This window comes from Meles meles, chromosome 5 (genome assembly GCF_922984935.1).
Source record: "Meles meles chromosome 5, mMelMel3.1 paternal haplotype, whole genome shotgun sequence".
Taxonomy (NCBI): Eukaryota; Metazoa; Chordata; class Mammalia; order Carnivora; family Mustelidae; genus Meles; species Meles meles.
This window is the reverse complement of record NC_060070.1, coordinates 5,357,120-5,376,172: the sequence shown is the minus strand read 5'-3', so window position 1 is coordinate 5,376,172 and position 19,053 is coordinate 5,357,120. Positions and strand designations below refer to the sequence as shown.

The 19,053-nt window shown below is 35.9% G+C and overlaps 1 protein-coding gene across 7 annotated transcripts in view; it reads left to right on the top strand.

The window, feature by feature from the left end:
- The window catches only part of QKI (QKI, KH domain containing RNA binding), a 163,649-nt gene that overhangs the window by 104,295 nt on the left and 40,301 nt on the right, over positions 1 to 19,053 (top strand). For all 7 annotated transcript variants that reach the window (XR_006818239.1, XM_046004176.1, XM_046004174.1 and 4 more), the window contains exon 4: positions 8,293 to 8,436. Coding sequence is in view for 6 of the 7 variants with exons in the window: in XM_046004176.1 (XP_045860132.1) it covers positions 8,293 to 8,436 (144 nt within the window). In the remaining variant the exon portion in view is untranslated. The remainder of the gene's footprint in view (positions 1 to 8,292; positions 8,437 to 19,053) is intronic.

Genomic DNA, 19,053 nt, shown 5'->3' with positions numbered 1-19,053 from the left:
GACGTGTTTAAAATATCACACAAAGTTTTAAAGGTAAACTGGTAAAATAGAAAAAGTTCTCAAGATTTAGATCTCATTGTTCTGTTTCTTTTTCACTATTTATGCTATTTTAGGACCGTTTGTTTTATTTGGGCTTGCATGTAGTTGATGACGTATGCTAGGAATTAGTATTGCTACTGCAGGCTCAGAAGTCATTCTGCCAGATAGAACTGACAGAACTTACTGTCCATGTGACTTGGGCAAGCCAGGTCTGTCTCAACCTCCTTATTAACGTGTTAGTAAGAATAATAGTACTGCAGTCCTGTGGCTGTTGGGAGGATTGGATGAGGTGGTATGTTTCTATTACTGAGCATAGCACTGGGCAAGCAGTAAGTGTTTAATAAAAGCTTTGTTACATATGTTGTCATATCACCATCATTATTTTCATTTCTGAGTTTCTTCCTCATTACCTGATTGACTCAAAGTTATTTGAAATTTGTTATGTCTTTATAGTATATTTGTCAGGAATGTAGATCATGATAAAGTATCATTGGCAATTGTATCTATTCTATAATTAAGGAATGAATGGTATTATAAAGTTGCTTTATATGCTCCTGAACTTTATTATATAAAGCTATATTGCTATTTCCTTGAATGTTGTCTTATCATTTCAGCCTCTCTTAAATCAGTGGTTTTGAGCTTTGAACATACAAGTTTTCTTTGCTCTTAACTTTGTTCTGTTAAGATATAACTTTAGTCTTGAAGTTTTGTTTTGTTTTTTTAAGATTTTATGTATTTATTTTAGAGTGAGAGAGCATAAGTGGTGGGGAGGAGCAGAGGAGGAAGGAGAAAATGTCTTAGCAGACTCCACCACTGAGCTTGGAGCCTGGCCCAGGGCTCGATCTCAGGACCATGAGATCATGACCTGAGCCAAAACCAAGAGTTGGAGGCTTAAACGGCCAAGCCACTCTGGTGCCCCTAAGTCTTGCAGTTTTCAAATTTTTTTTTTTTTAAGATTTTATTTATTTATTTGACAGAGAGAGATCATAAGTAGGCGGAGAGGCAGGCAGAGAGAGTGAGAGGGAAGCAGGCTCTCTGCCGAGCAGAGAGCCCGATGTGGGACTCGATCCCAGGACCCTGAGATCATGACCTGAGCCGAAGGCAGCGGCTTAAACCACTGAGCCACCCAGGCGCCCCAGTCTTGCAGTTTTCAAAAGACATTGACCTTTCTGTTACTGCATTTTTCTGATAGAATGAAGCAAGGTAGTACTGATGTGATAGAGTAAAGGAAAAGCACTGTCTTTCAATATGGAAATCAGACCTCAGGAGCGAAACTTCAGAGAATCTGGGAAAGTTGACTAGAAGAGAACAAATGTATAACAGGCAACTTAAATATGAGGTCAGAAAGAAGCAGGCCCAGAAACCAAGATAGATAATGAAAGGAGATTATATAGAGGCTTATATAGACAGAGACACAGAAATCATACAGCAAGGCACTGTGGGGAAACCTGCAGTGTGTTGATGTGTTTTTTTTTTTTTTAAATGATTTTATTTATTTATTTGACTGACAGAGATCACAAGTAGGCAGAGAGGCAGGCAGAGAGGAGGAAGCAGGCTCCCTGCTGAGCAGAGAGCCTGCTGCGGGGCTCGATCCCAGGATGCCAGGATCATGACCTGAGCCGAAGGCAGTGGCTTTAACCCACTGAGCCACCCAGGCGCCTTGCAGTGTGTTGATGTGTTTTTGACACTCCTCAATAATTAAAGTTCAGTTGTTCAGTAAATACTTGTTAAGGGCCAGATAAGGATAACTTAAACGTCAGTTATATACATATTATCAAGAGTATAAAAGTCAATGAGACATGGTTCTGGTATTCAACTACGATGGAACTTTCTAATAAGCTAGAACAGGTAATTATTAATTGCAGTATGATACTTAGAACAAAAGATAAATAAAAGCAAATACTAAAGAAGGCATTCTGGATATAGGTGATGACTTGCATGAAGTTATGGGTACCAGACTTCATGTCTGTGAATAGGCCACTTTATTTACAACATGGAATGAATATAAGCATGAAGCGGCACCTGAAATTTGTGTGGAGTGAGTGGGTATATGTATAGCAGCTTCTCTCTTTCCAGGCACAAATAACCTTATGACTGCATTTCGAAGATTTTTCTACAACTCCAATTAGTCTTTGTCCTCAAGTTTAAAATCTGCATTTACTAGGATCAACAATAACTGAGACCCCCTTGTAGAGAAGTTTGGAGAAGAGAGAGAATGAGCTCCAGCTGAGACATGTTGAGTGCTTTGGAGACAGTGACGTCCCCATGTCAAGGCCTAGAAATCAGCAGGGATGACTGTGCTGGAATGCAAATTTGGGACTATGTCAACTGGAAAAAAATCCTTGTTCTTCTTTATTGCTGAAGATTTGGTGGCACTTTAAATGATGAGACATTGCTCTGGGTGAATATAAAACAGACGTTTAATCATGAGTAATAAGGAGCTATTTTTTTCTACATTGTGTCTCTGCTGTTGACTCTTGAAATATTATTTGAGGGGCAGCTGGGTGTCCTAGTCGGTTAAGCATCTGTCTTTGGCTCAGGTCATGATCTCGGGGTCCTGGGCTCCCTGCTCAGTGGGGAGTCTGCTTCTCTCCTTCTAACCCCCCTCCTGGCTTGTGCTTGTTGTTAGTCAGTCTCTCTCTCTCTCTCTCTCAAATAAATAAGTAAAATCTTAAAAACGTATAGTATTTGAAATGTAAGTGTAGAAAGAAATCAATGCCTTGACCCAAGTTTCTAAGAGATAAACCATTTTAGATGCATATCCATTTTGCCATCCCCCCTCTCTGCTTCATTTCAACCTTTTATTTGTCTCAAATTATTTATTGAAGTGAGAGGTTTAGGGAGTAGATTCTTAATGTAGGTATTGGATATAGAAGTGTGTAGTCTCATCGTGCTATAATTTATTATTATTATTTTTTATGACTGTAAGAGAACATTTATGGATAGGTTTTATTGACTTCTATGGTATTTGCCAATTGCAGATTGCGTTTTTACGCATTACAGAAACAGAAAAAGAACACAGGGAGAAGTTGTTTGTATTGAATAATAATTAGGCTTAAAACTCACTTTTGAAGAAGTTTGCTAAACTCTACCTGAGTTTAGAATGGACTATAATTGGATAAATGTGGCTTCTTGGTAGAGTGATCTTTTTAAACCTTTTTTTAAAAATCAAATTTGATAATGTTCATTTTTTGAAGTCTGAGGATGAAAACATGGGTCGTCCCCCTTGCCGCCCTGGAGATTCTTTGGTATTTATTTCTTATTGCTACCCTTTGTGCTTATGTTGCTGACAGTTGATTTTTTTTTTTTATAGTTTTCATCTCCTTTTTCCATTGTGGTGAGAAACCTATGGGCCCTTTTTATTTGGAAGCTCTTATCCTTCAGTTTCATTATAAAGTATGTATTATGTTGATGATTTTTCTTCTTCCTTTTTCTTTTTCTTGGTAAGACATTGGTCTTTTAGATTCTGAACCTCTTGAACTAGTCCTCTAATTTTTATACTGTTCTTCACCATTTTCCACCTGTGTCTTTGCTGCTACTTAGAAGGGAGAGTTTCTAAATTTTTATCTTCCAATCTCTCGAGTTTTTCATTTCTACTATCATATTTTTAGTTTCTCAAGTTCCTTTTTACGTTTTGAATTTTGTTAACAGCATCTTTTATCTGTTTCAAGGATCCAGTGTCTTATCTTAGCTCTGCAGAGTTTTAAATTTTTCTTCTCTCTGGTCAGCATTTGCTTTCTTGGGGTTATTTTTTGTTAGTTTGTTGGGCTGGTCAGACTCCCAGAGGAAGGTCTTCCAGTATCCCTCCCCTCGTCTGTGGGCTGACTGCCCTCACTCTAGATGCAGAGTGGGGGAGAAGGTTGGACAGGAACCTCAGTCTTCGGTATATAAGTGATCACATGAACTGCCCCTCAAAACCCTGTTCTGGGGGTGCTGGGTGGCTCAGTCCATTAAGTGTCTGTCTTCAGCTCAGGTCAGGATCCCAGGGTCCTGGGATTGAACCCTGCATCAGGTTCCCTGCTCAGTAGGGAGTCTGCTTCTCCTGTACCCTCTGTCTCCTACCCCCACTCATGCTCATGCTCGTGCTCTCTCTCTCTCTCTCAAATAAATAAGTTAAAATCTTTTTTTTTTTTTTTTTTTTAAAGTCTATAAAGTGGAACTCTATAGGAATATATTTCTTGTCTTTTGCTGGGAATTTTGGAATGCCAGCTCTCTGGGGAGGGGAGATGTGGAGATTATCAGCTGCTCCTTAGTGCAAGTCTTCTTCTGGTCTTAGACCCACTGCCATTGCCTCAAGTTTTTTTCCTTGGGGAAAGGAAGGGGTGGCATGGGGTTGGGGGAGTCCACAGCAGAAATTGGTTTCTTTTCACTTGGGATTAGCTAAAACCCTGATTCCTTAGCCCATATGCTTTGTGGTTTCTAAATTGTATTCTTTCCCATTTTCTCTTCCTTATGAGTTTTGTACATTTTTTTTCCATTTTATTTATTTTTTCAGCGTAACAGTATTCATTCTTTTTGCACAACACCCAGTGCTCCATGCAAAACGTGCCCTCCCCATTACCCACCACCTGTTCCCCCAACCTCCCACCCCTGACCCTTCAAAACCCTCAGGTTGTTTTTCAGAGTCCATAGTCTCTTATGGTTCGCCTCCCCTTCCAAATTTTTTTTTTTTTTAATAAACATATAATGTATTTTTTTTTAATTTTTTTTCTTTTTTTTTTACAGAGAGAGAGAGAGAGAGAGAGAGAGAGATTACAAGTAGGCAGAGCAGCAGCCAGAGAGGGGAGGAAGCAGGCTCCCTGCCAAGCAGAGAGCCTGATACGGGGCTCGATCCCAGGACCCTGAGATCATGACCTGAGCTGAAGGCAGAGGTTTAACCCACTGAGCCACCCAGGCGCCCCACATATAATGTATTTTTATCCCCAGGGGTACAGGTCTGTGAATTGCCAGGTTTACACACTTCACAGCACTCACGATAGCACTTACCCTCCCCAATGTCCATTGAGTTTTGTACATTTTAAACTCTACAGTATTCTAGAATTTTAGGAGGGAGTGAAAGTACATGATTACAATCATTTCATCATCTTTATCTTTGTCTACAAGTTTTTGTTCTTCTAAGTGTTTTAAAACTAAGCAGAACCCTTCATTTTGAAGCAAACATTAGGATAGGTGTAACTTCTCTTTTATTTTGTTTTTAACTGGCACTTTCGTTACTGAATTAAGAGTATACGTTTACCAAGATGTTTTAAAACTTAAAACTTTATTCAATAAATTCAGTAAAGCACAATGTCAAATTATACTTTAACTTTATTCTCTGTTCCTGTGATGCAAATAATACATCTTCCTTTTCACGTCCTTTGGCTTTTTTGTCTTTCCATGTATAGATGTTTCTGTGGTAAGTCATTTATGGTTTTAGTTTTTATTTTTACATCTTTCTAAATTTTTTGGATTATTAATGTTCCTCAGTTATCATTTATTAATATCTATATTAGTACTGTACTCGTGTCTCACGTGTGTGTGCGCACACATGCGTGCACACATACACTAGCTTTTAGTGCCTTTGTCTACTAATTACAACAATTCTAGGTTAGTTTGATTGATTGGTTTTTCTTCTTATTTATGTTATATTTTTCTGCTTCTTTGCATGCCTGTCAGTTTCTGATTAGATGCCAAATAGTGTCACTTTTACCTTTTTGCGTGGATGTTTACTGTTCTTTTAAGTGTTCTTGGCCTTTGTTCTTGGACAGTTAGAAACGCTTTTCATCCTTTTAGGTCTTGCTTTTAAGATTTATTTAGGCAGTACCAGAGCATGGTCAGACCAGGTTTAATTACTTCACATTACTGAGGCAAGACCTTCTGTTCATTTTACCCAGTGTCTGTGAATCGTGAAGTCTTTCAGTCTGGCTGTCCGTGAGGACCCGGCGCTTCGGCCTTGAATCCTGTGGCTGATTCTTTCTCCAGCCTCTGGTATCTTCTCTCCCACACATGCACTGACTAGTGTTCAAGAGTGTTTGAGTGGACCTTGTGCAGATCTCTAGAATTCTTTCAGTAGAGCTCTTTCTGGTACTCTTCTCTGAACTCTAGCGCATTGACCTTCCTGGATTTTTAGCTTAGTCAGGCTCACCCAGAGAGGCAGCCTGGCTGTGTTCCCTGGCTGCAGCCTGGAGACTCCCAAGCTAGAGAGCTGAGGTAATCCTGGGGTTGACTTCATTGATTTGCCATCTCTCAGCCTCAGCCTCACTGTCTTCATTACCTGATGTTCAGAGCCTTGAGAACTGGCATTTCTTGTGTTTTGCCCCCCCCCCCCTTTTTTTGGGTTGTTTCATGCAGGAGAGTGAGTCTTGTTCATGTTATTTTTATCTTGGCTGGAAGCAGAAGTCCCTTATTCATGAATATAGGCATACTTTTTTAGGTTCATCAAAAAATATAAGTCATTTTATTAGCTCTGTCTACCAAAATAAAAAAATACAAATTCTGGTGGAAAAGAAAATTAACATTTTGAACATAAAAATTAAAATCTGTATTTAAAAATTGATTTTCTTGCCACAGTAGAGATATGTGTATATATATTTTATGTTCTTTGGCATACAGAGAACCCTAAGGTTCTCAAATTTTAACTCATTGATGCCCTAGTTTCTTATTTTTTCATGGTGTCTGTCCCCTAAGCAAAAGGAAACACTTAACAGGATTTTTATTAAATAGTTACTTCCAAACAACCTCATTAGTACTTACATCAAAACAACTTAAAGTGAAAAATAAATTTTATTGATAATTTAATTTTTATTCACATCATTTATTAATTGGATCTCTATTTTTCTTGGGCACCATTTAGATTAGCAAACATTAGGATGATATTAACAGAATAAAAACAGAAACATAATACTTGACCATAAACTATATTTCCATCCTTATTGGCTAAGGTCCATACATTTTCCCTAGCATGAGCTCTGCAAACATGTAAGATTTATGCCAGTTTTTATCTTCCTTGATTGGAACCTCACATTTAATTTTTTTAATTTATTTTATTTAAATCCAATTAATTAACATATAGTGTAGTATTAGTTTCAGAGGTAGAGTTAGGGATTCGTCAGTTGCATATAATACCCAGTGCTCATTATATCCACCTGCCCTCCTTAATGCCCATCACCCAGTTACTCCATCCCAGAATCTCACAATTTAGTAAATAATGATATTTAAGAGGAAAGTACAGCCAGACTTACTATCTATTACTTATGTATGGAATCTTGCACTGAGCCAGGTACTTTTATACATACTTTTTTTTTTACTTATTTATAAATTTATATTCTTATTTTTATTTTTAAAAATTAGTTATGAATTATATATTACTTATAAATGGCTTATATGTTATCTCTAAAACGAAAAACAAGAAATAATTCTGAAATTATCATATCTTAGGTGAAAGGAAAACGTAGCCAGCCCTACTTCAAAACCTCCCTGTAGCTTGACTGTGTTTCCAAACTGGGGTATCCCTCTCTAAGTGATGTGAAGACATCAAGGAAATGAAACATTGATGTTTCTATTACACTAGCATTTTTGAGTTGATAAAAATAAGTGACCTTATAGTTCACTGTTTTTAATGCAAGGTCTGTTAGGAACATATATTTCTTATAAAGATTATAATGAAATGTTTCCATGATTACTACTTGATATAGTTAGGTAGAATTTCTTTACACAATAATGTCTACGTGCAAAATAATTGTCCTAATCTTGGATTCAGCCAGTGTTGTTAAAAGTAGTTGTACAGAAATGGAAAGATCACTGAATTTGAGAATGAAAATGTTGGTTCGGCTCCTAAATTGACATGTTCTTAGCTATGTGACCTTGACAGCTGACTTAAGTTAGCCTTCATGACCTATTTGCCCCATAAATAAAATATGGAAGAAATAATGTGCTTTTCATGATCACCCAAGGAAGACTCCATAAGTTTCTTAGTACATATGAACACTGCAGGGGATCTGACAGCCTTCCTTCTTACTCTTGTATCTTTAGTTTAGCATCAAGTTTCATGTTTGGCACATGTAGGTGTTCAATAAATATTTGTTGAATTCACAGTCATTTGACCCCATAGTCTCACACCCAGCCTTTTTACGAGGAAAATAATTAAAAAGGTTTGTAATGTCATCATAGCAGAATGATCAAACATAGCCTAAATAATAGGCAACAGGTTAGTATTATGAAAGATAAACTCTCTTGGAGAAGAAAAATCAGTAATGTGTTTTGCAAATTTTTTAGGAGGAGCAGAACAGAGGCAAGCCTAATTGGGAGCATCTCAATGAAGATTTACATGTACTGATCACTGTGGAAGATGCTCAAAACAGAGCAGAAATCAAACTGAAGAGAGCCGTTGAGGAAGTGAAGAAATTACTGGTACCTGCAGTAAGTAATAATTTCCAAATATGGATTTGGTGCCCAATCCTTTTTTCCATATAATTTTTTAAAATTACTCTTACGTTTATATTAATAAAGAACAGGTTATTTATTTTTTAGAAATTTCATTTAACCACAAAACACAAAAATAATTTAAAACTCATTTACTACACTATAGTGGGCAAAAAAAGACATTGCTCAAATCCTAAAATGGGAAAGCCTGTTTACTTTGGGGGAAGGGAATGTTGAGAGGGGAGCAAACTCAGTTAGCGTCCTACTTTTCAAAGGTAGTCTTTTTATTGCATCACTCTGTTATAGGGTAAGAAAGGTCCATTATCAAGGTGATGAAAGCTTTTTTTTTTTTGGAGGTGGGGGCAATTTCTCACTGTAAGCAGGTAACGAGTATACAGAAAAGTCTGAACAACTCGTATTTATGTTGGAGGGCCTGTGTTAGTAGGAGCACATTGTTTGAGTTGCCTGTGGGTTCCAAGTACCTGCCTGGCATGTCATTATCTCCAATAGAAAGATTCATGTTCCATAGTGAAATTTTCCCATGATATGACAAAATTTACGATAAAATTTTCTTTTAGAGAAATAAGAGCTAACTTTTGCTGAAACATCAGATACCATTCTGAGCACTTTTCACACTTCAACTCATTTAATATTTTTTCTAAGATACTAAGAAGTATTAAAGTTCATATTTAGGGATCTTAGATAAAACACTGAAGGTAATTTTGGAGGGTGACTTCTCACAAAGAAATGACCCAAACGCCTTTGTTCTCATCCTCTCTCCCTTCCATCCTCTGTCTCTCCCTCCCTCCCCAGCCCCCTCCTTTTGATCTTTTCCTCATGATTACATAACCCTTTAGTAACTCCTCATTTAGACATGATGATTGCACTCACTTCCAGAGTATTATCTTTTTTAGTGGAAAACGAAAAATAAGTTACTATTTTCAAAGGCATTTAAAACGTGTGTGTGTATGTATGTGTGTGTGTATATATATATTTTGGTAAAAATGATACAACTGTGGACCCTAATTTGCTGTTGAAAAAACTAGGAATACTTTTAGTATTCTATCAAACAAAAATTTATTGACATTTACATAAATGAGTATGGTGTCGATTGTTCTTTACTCCCCGGATAATCTGTTCTGTAAATAAATTTACAAGCTATAAACATTTTCCATTTACTGGACAAAATTAACTACTTGGAAGAAAAACATTTCATTTAAATTTTGTTCAGTACATCTTAAAAACAAACAGGTTAAATTATGAAATACTTAGTTGTATACGACTAAGCCATATAGTCTTCCTGCTTTTCCTTAATAATTGTGCAGTTTTGAAAAACTGTATGGAAAAGGGCATTTTTCTAAGTATATTGGACTATTAATTAGTTCCATGATCAGAAAGTTATTTAATATTATTTTTATTACTCTATATCACTGAATATGCTCAGCTTACTAATACTAAATACTTAAGGTCACCTAATGTAGGAAATAGATCAGTTGTCTGATAATTAAAACTCTTCCTGACCTATTATTTTATTCCAACCATTCTGAGAACTGCTTTAGTTCTAAAAGTTATTAACCTGGGAAAGAGCGTCATTTTAGACGCTGTGTTAGTAACTAGCTGTATGTCTTTCAGAAAGTTAGTATATTTCTGTTTCCTTGTTTACAGAATGAGAATTATAGTAAATGACTTCTAAAGGACCATTTTGGTTTTAAAATTGTCTTTGAATAGACAATAGAATAAGTAGTAGTAGATAAAAAATGGCAGAAGCTTTTTTAAAAACTCATACAATTTATATTTTAAAGGAAAAGAGCACTTTTGATGATAAATCTGTCTCCTGTGGAAGTACTTTTAGAATTGTTATTACCACCTCTGAAGGAATAAAACTTTCTTAGAATTAGCAGATTTTAGACTAAAAATACTTGCAGGTATGGGTTCAATAAAGTGATTTAACCTTGTAGCAATTTCTTAATCTTACCATTTTGTCAGTTATGCTTATTGAACATGGCTCTTATGCTTGGGAATTTGTTTTCATTAAACTCAACATTATTATACATTTCTAGTGATGGTGCCCTAATAAGCAGAGGTTTAAACAAAACAGAAGCTTTACAGTCTTGAAGTATCAACTCATTTGGGTTTTTACTTTTAAGTTGTTGGGAGACAGAATACATCATATTTGAGAGCTGACTTCTGGATTTGAATCCCGTCTTTGTGGCTCTTTCTATCTCCCTTTTCTCATCTGTAAGATTGGAACATCACTGAACTCTTATGTGGTTATTATAAAGTTAGGTAATACATGGAGAATGCTTCGCATAATGCCTACCACATAACTGTTTCATTAAAGCTTGCTGTAGCATTTTGATGCTGCCTAAATATTATTGTTTTATGATTGTATATGTTTACATACTGTTCTTTCCAAGTGCTGATTATAAAATGAATGCATTAATTCAGAATTGGAGAAAATACAGGTTCCTTCTGAATTCATTATTCTTTTTAAGTAAATTGGTTTGACCCTTATAAAAAAATTCACTGTGAAGCTCCTTAGGATGCCCTTTAGTTTATTGTTGCTTAAATATTTTCAGAACAATATTTTTGGATTGAAAATCCTTGATCTTCTGAAAAGAATTCACATATAAATTCGCATATAAATTGGTTAATTCTGATTTATTTTTTCCTGTTCATGTAAAAGTTATAAATATAAAGGGAAGTGGAGACTAGCATTTGTTTTGAAATGTATTATTTAAGATGTCCTCTTATTAGGTTCAGAATTGCAGAAAAGAATTATTGCCCCAGCTCAGTTGGTTCTAAGGGCTGTCAGAATCACTACATAAAAGACAGTACATTTCTTTCTTTTTTTTTTTTTTAAAGATTTTATTTTATTTATTTGACAGAGAGAAAGATCACAAGTAGGCAGAGAGGCAGGCAGAGAGAGAGGAGAAAGCAGGCTCCCTGCAGAGCAGAGAGCCTGCTGCGGGGCTTGATCCCAGGACCCTGAGATCATGACCTGAGCCGAAGGCAGCAGCTTAATCCACTGAGCCACGCAGGCGCCCCGACAGTACATTTCTTAATCAGCATTTACTTTCTGTCTCACCTGCTTGTCCCTCCAGTGAGCTGTCAGTAGATCTTATTTAATTTATTCTTATATTACATGAACACTTTTTCCAGCATTTCTGTGGTTTTCATGTCTCAGAATTTATCTTGAGAATAGTGATACTCAGAATTCTGTTGACCATTCACTCTCAATGCTTACTTACCATGTCCTTTAACAGGAACTTTTTTGCCTTTCCTGTTTCTTCAATATGCTGCATATGATTTGGAGTCTCTAGCTGTTATCAGGTGTCCAGAAAAACACCAAATTCAGTCAGGTTTACTTCCTGTATCCCTCAAATGTGCTCATGTCCTTTTGCCCTCATTTTCTTTACCTGTATTTCAAGCCAGAGTTACCCAAAACCCCACAGCCAGAATCCATGCTTGCAGTTTGGGACCCCACAAACCATCCTTACATTGCGGTCTGTTCATAAGCTTCCCGTGCTTCAAAAGGCCTCTTGTTGGTTTCCTCTTACTCCAAGAGGAGAATGGAGAATTCTTTAACATGGCTTTACAATTACTTCATAATTTGCCATAGGTTATCTTTCAGGCTTCATTTTTCACTCTCCCCCCAAACCTAAAGTACACACACATACATACACATACCACACTATACCCATAGATTGAATCATTCTGTATTTATTTGATTTCTTGAAACTTTAGTTTTCTCACTTCTGCGCGGTTGAATTCATTCAGTAATTGTTCATGGAGTGTGTTTGCTGTGTCAGCTGTTGAAGATACAGAGTAAATAAAACTGACTAACAAAGTATCTACCATCTTGAAGCTTATCTTCTGGTTGGGGGGGATGGGGCAGCTTGGATTACAGACAATAAGCAAAAATAAATATAAACTATATTAGGTTGTGCTAAAATGTGAAGGAAAATAAAGCAAGAAATCAAGAGCTGTGGATTAAGGAAGTACTATTTTGTATGAGACGATTAGAGAATGCCTCTTAGAGGTGACATTTGGGAAAACAACCTAATTGAAGTACAATCATTTGGCTATCCAAGGGGTTTCCAAGCAAAGAGAACAAAAGTGTGATAACCCAGAAATATTTGTGAGGTGTGTCATAGGGGGTCCAGTGAGGAGCTTAGGGAACAGGTAGGAGGATAGGAGGAAATGGGGGAGATGGCAAGTTCCAGAGGCCTGTAGGCCATGATAAGAATATTAGATTTTAGTCTGACATGAGAAGCTATATGGAGGAGTTCAGGAGAGGAATAACATAGTCTAATTTGTATTGTAAAGGATCGCTCTGAATAGAGAATATACTTGGAGGGTGATGGAGAAAGAGATGCCAAGGCACAAGCATCTGTATTTCATAAATGAGGTAAAGTGCCATGGACTAGTATTGAGGGGCTGAGTGGTAGTAGATTGGGTTTATTTTCAAGGTAAAGCTAGCAGGAATTTCAGTGGATTGGGTGTTGTGCACATGTGAAGACTTCAAGGTTTTTACCCTGAGCAATTGGACTTGTTTCCTGTTTGTACTATTAGGGGAGCAGGTTTGAGAGGGAAGTCAAGAAGTTGGGTTTGGAAATGTAAACATTGAGATACCGAATGTTAAATGGGCATTTGCTTAATCAGTCAGATGGGGAAGATGGGACTAGAACATGTCAGTTTTGAGGTTGTCATCATACCAAAAGCTTTTGGAGCCAGGAGGCTAGATGCTGTCATCTAAGAATTGGATAAAGGTGAAGAATAGTCTGGTGACTCAGCTTCTGGTACTTCCCCAAAGAGAGATTAGGAAAAGAGGAGGATGTAGCAAAGGAGACAGGGGAGAGGAGCTGTTGAGGTTGAAGGAAAACGAGGAACATGGAGTTCCGGAAGCCAGGTGAAGGAGTTTGTTGCTGAAGGTTGTTCATTTAAGATAAGAACTGGGAGTTAATCATTGGATTTGGCAAGTAGTGGTCATTGGTGTTCTCACCCATTGATTTTTTCCCCCTGAATGTTGGGTTTATTTATTTATTTATTTTTTAAGATTTTATTTATTTGACAGAGACACAGTGGGAGAGGGAGGGAACACAAGCAGGAAGAGTGGGAGAGGGAGAAGCAGGCTTCTTGCGGAGCAGGGAGCCTGATGCGGGCTTGATCCCAGGATACTGGGATCATGACCCCAGCCGAAGGCAGATGCTTAATGAGTGAGCCACCCAGGAGCCCCTTGAATGTTGGGTTTAAAGGCCTCATAGGCTTGGGGTGAAGAAACTGGGGGGCAAGAGGAAAAGGAGCTGGAATTTTTTCTCCAAAGATTCTGTTATTTACATAAATGATTCTTTCAGTACTGTTGGCCTCGCAGTTCTTTTATTGCTTCACTCTTTGTGATCTTTTTCTCTATGCTATATGAGCTTCCCACTCCATGCTGGCTCCTTGGGTCTTTTGAGGGCACCTCCCTAAACATAAAATAGCAGAATGCCCAGCAGTAGACCATTTCCTTCTCTTCATCGAGAAGATGCTGCATAAATTTGGCAAGCAGGGTAATTAACTTGTGCATATATACTTGTAGGATAAATCTCTTGAAGTACAATTATTACGTTAAAGGGTAAGTGCATTTTAATTTTTTTAAAAAGATTTTATTTATTTGAGAGATAGGGTACTATGTGGGGGTGGTGGGGCAGACGGAGAGGGAGAAGCAGACTCCCCGCTGAACAGATAGCCTGATGCAGGGCTCGATCCCAGGACCCTGAGATGACGACTTGAGCCAAAAGCAGATGCCTAACCAATTGAATCACCCAGGCATCCCGTGCATTTTAAATTTTAATACATAGTTCATAAATCGCCTTCCAGAAAATATATACCAATTTACTTTCCTGCCAGTTTATATGAAAATGACTATTTCCCAGCACAGTCTGAAACTTGGGTATTGACCAAAGTCCTAAATCTTTGCTCTCCTAGTAGTTTAAAAAATGTGAATAGAATAATTCTCATGGTTCTTATAAATGTTTGGTTTTTAAGGTTTTTATATTAAGCGGCTGTGTGATATTACAGATATTTTTCTAACAAAATGTATTTTTACCTTTGTGTTCATATCCTGAACAGGTACACGCAGTCCCTAGTTTCCTATTGTTTCTATGGAGAATACGATTCCGATTACATTTTCATTCACAATAAATCTATAGCTAAAGTATGAAATTGTCTTTGTGTTATTTCAGTATAAATGTTTCTTACCTAACCATGTAGGCTAAGTTGATTCGTGGGAAAAAACAGATGTAGGAAGAGTTGCATGTATTTTAATGGTTTTTTTTTTTTGTTTTGTTTTGTTTTTTGTTTTTTTTGCCCGTTTTGTTTAATGTCATATAGCAAAAGATCTATCCCTGGCTTGAGGGACCCGGGGGAGGAAGGAAGTGGAGAGGAGAGACTTTTTGCTTTATCTGAACTTTCATAATTAAATGTAATAAATAATTGATTTTGTATCTCACATCTGCTGATTTCTAAGATTTAATAAGTCTGGGTAAAGACTGTACCTATACTCAGTGTGACAGGGTTCTAATTTTCCAAAGATTTGGGTGATTTTAATGTGTCCCCATTAATTCACATAACACTACATGTAACTAAATGTTTAGTAAACCTGGGTTTACTAAAGGGTTCAAACCCTTCAAATTCAGATTGGGTTTCAAAACAACCTTATGAAGTAGGTCCTCACCACCCCCACCTCAATTTTTCTAAAAAGTACATGGACTCAGAGAAATCTTAGTGTCATTAGAGTACTTGGTAATATTTTTTTTTCAAGAAATAGTTTAAAATTCTTATTTCATTGCAAAGGTTAAGGGTTGAGATGACTCATACTTCATTCATTAGAAGAATCTGATAGCATTTTACCTAAGGAACTTGTTTACTTTGGAAAAATACCATTTTTATTTCAGATGTTTCTTTGATTTTAATGGTCAGTTTATTTAAATCTCTTTTGTTTCTTAAATCACCAATCAAACCATGCATAATTAGGGAAGAATAATTTCTCTCATTATATATAAAGTTTTTATCTGGCAAGTGTAAATCTGTTACCACCAAATATCTACTAAATATATCTTTTTATTTTTAGTCTGTTCTGTTGTTTGAATCCTCACTTTCATAAACCTGAACTATACTCCAGATTTTTGAGGTCTTCAGTATGCTATTACAATTACAGTGTGACGTTTTGTGAAAGTTTAAACTATACTCACTGATAAAATTATAGATTATATGTAATCTGTATTATAGATTATAATTATAATATATAAATAGATTATAATATCTATATATCTATATATATCTATATCTATATATCTATATCTATATCTATCTATATAGATATATATCTATATCTATATAGATATATAGATATAGATATATATATAATATATATTATATATATTATATATAATAATATAATAAATAGATATAATAAATATATATAATATATAAATAAATATAATAAATATATAAATAAATATAATAAATAGATTATAATTATAAGAGTATAGAACAGTGTCCTAATTTTGCTGACTATAATATAAATATATTTTTGTATAAAATACATATCTATATATATAAATATAAAATATATGTAAAAATAAATACAAATACAAATCTACCTTCAGAGTATTTCTTGAGCACATGTATTCCTGCCACCCAGTTGAAGTAATCTCTCTCCCCACTGTTATTTTACTCCATTTAATTCTCTCATAAGTTAGTAAGAATGATTTTAAAAACGTAATGTAAATCATATTAAAGACATGACTTGACATTTCAATTAGAATAAAATTCAAGCTCTATATTGGCTTCAAGTGAGCTGCTATTTGGTATGAACCTCTGTTGTGTGGTGCGAGTGACTCATTTGTAAACAGGTAGTTGCGAAAACACGTAAAGTCAAAGAAGAAAAATGTTAATGAAATAATTTTAGGATTTTGGAAAGCTCCATGTGACTATAAAGTTTAATTTCCACATGTATTATTCTTTTCTTTCTAAGTTATTTTATAAATGGGAGAAGGAATTTTGAAGAACAAGGATGGAGTCAAAGGAAATGACCATGAGCAAAGGAAAAAAAATCACTTTTTCTACAATGATTATGAGGAGATCCTCAAACTGACTAGTAGAATTTTGCTAAGTGTGCAGGTAGAATGTTAAGGAAAGGTTTTATAGGAAGAAACTATGTGTCGTGACATGCTTTAATACAGTGATATCCTTCTTATTTTAAGTATACCCTAAAAGGAAATTAGTGTTATGGGATTATTTAGGGATTTGTGATTTCTGGTTTCATATAACTGCTTTATTATATAAGTTAGCTGAGTAGGAAAAAAACCAGCTTTCTTGATACGGAATTTTACAATATGGTTAATTTACTAGCTTTTGCTTAATATTTATTTAAGACAGGTTGTTGTTTGTTTTTGTTTGGTGGTAGAACTTATGCAAAGTGGTACTATTACTTGCTTTTCTACAAATTTTTAGATTTTCAACTGAAATTGTATGATAGTTACTAATTTAATATAGCCTTTATGATGAATTACTATTTTGTAGTTAAATTATATTTTAAGTAGATTATTTAGTTCTTATATATGTAAACCTTAGGCTTTTAAACATATATGTTGAACTTCTTTATTATAATTAGGAAGCTTTCTTCAGGTGACATTTTAATACTTATTCTTACACACATCGTAAATTCTCACACTTTCTATGATCCCTTCAGAGTAAACTGGGCTATTAAATTTCTTGGCTGAATTTCTTTTTATAGTCTTAGGATTTACCTAATATGCATATGTAAGTATATAGGATTCTGTGAACTATGAAATAATGACTTCTTACCTTTATATATTTTCAAATCACTTTAACATATATTTGATTCTTAGAGAACTCTTGTGTGTTAAATTACTCATTTACCAATTCTGTCATCAGATGTTTTCATTTTCCTTTATGATTACTATAGTGATACTGTAATATGTTACAAGTTTCCAGTTCATTTTTGCCTTTTATAAAACAGTAAACCTGTTCATAATTAATTTGGTTTTGATATGCTCATGTACATATTAGGACATGAGCATAGGTCATAGATTAATTATTGTCTACTATTTTAAGGATTCAAGCTTTTAGTCTAGGATGGGTAAAACCATTGGAAGGCTTTGAAGAGAGTGGAATGGCAATATCTGATTAGTATCTTTCAAGATTACTTGACCTCCTCTGTTTAAAACAAAGGAATGAAAGAGTAGAAGAAAGGAAGCTCTCATAGGAGCCTGCAAATTTTGGCCCATGAGCCAAAATCCATCCTCCCACCTGCATTTGAGTAACGCATGAGCTAAGAATGGTGTTTGTATTTTTTAACAGCTGGGGGGAAACCAGAAGGAGAATACTTCATGAAATGTGAAAATTGTATGAAATTCAATTTTTATTATCCATTTAAAAGTTTCCTTGACTGTTGGTGGGAATGCAAGTTCATGCAGCCACTGTGGAAAACAGTGGAGATTCCTCAAAAAATTTAAAATAGAGCTACCCTATGACCCAGCAATTACACTATGGGGTATTTACCTCAAAGATACAGATGTAGTAAAAAGAAGGGCCATATGTACCTCAATGTTAATAGCAGCAATTCCCCAGTAGCCAAACTGTGGAAAGAGCTGAGATGCCCTCCAGCAGATGAATGGATAAAGAAGATGTGGTCCGTATATACAATGGAATATTACGCAGCCATCAGAAAGGATGAATACCCAACTTCTGCATCAATATGGATGGGACTGGGGAAGATTATGCTGAGTGAAATAAGTCAAGTAGAGAAAGTCAGTTATCATATGGTTTCACTTTCTTGTGGAACATAAGGAATAACATGGAGAACACTAAGAAAAGGAAGGAAAAGTCAAGGGAGAGAAATTGGAGGGGAGAGAAATCATGAAAGACTGTGGACTCTGAGAAACAAACTGAGAGTTTTAGAGGGGAGAGGGTGGAGGGATGGGTTAGCCTTGTTGTGTGGGTATAAAGGAGGGCACGTATTGCATGGAGCACTGGGTGTTAAACAGTGAATCTTGGCACACCATATCAAAAACTAATGGTGTACGGTGACTAGCATATCACAATTAAAAAAATAAAGTTTTGTTGAAATACAGCCATGCTTACTCATTAGCATATTGTCTGTGGCTGCTTTTGAGCTTCAGTAGTAAGTTGAGTAACTGCAGTAGAGATTACATACCCAGAAAAGGCATTTATTGTCTGTCTCGTACAGACACAGTTTGCCAATTCATGGACTGTGGAATTAATCCACATGAGAGGTAGTGATGAGTTGGGCCAAGATAGCTATAGAAGTGAAGAAGCATGGTCTGATTCTGAGCATATTTTTAAAGTGAAGCTTGCAAGTTTTGCTAATGGATGATCTATGGGATGTTAGAAAGCAAGGATTGAAGACAGAAGAACTGGAAGGATGTATCGGTATTACCTTGATAAAGAAGACTGCGTAGGAACAGACTTTGAAGAGATTATCAGGAGCTCAGTTTTGTACCTAGTAAGTTTGAGGTAATAGTTGGCTGCCCAAGTGCAGCTGTCCTAGTATTCTTTTCAGATTAGCAAATACTTCTTCCAGGT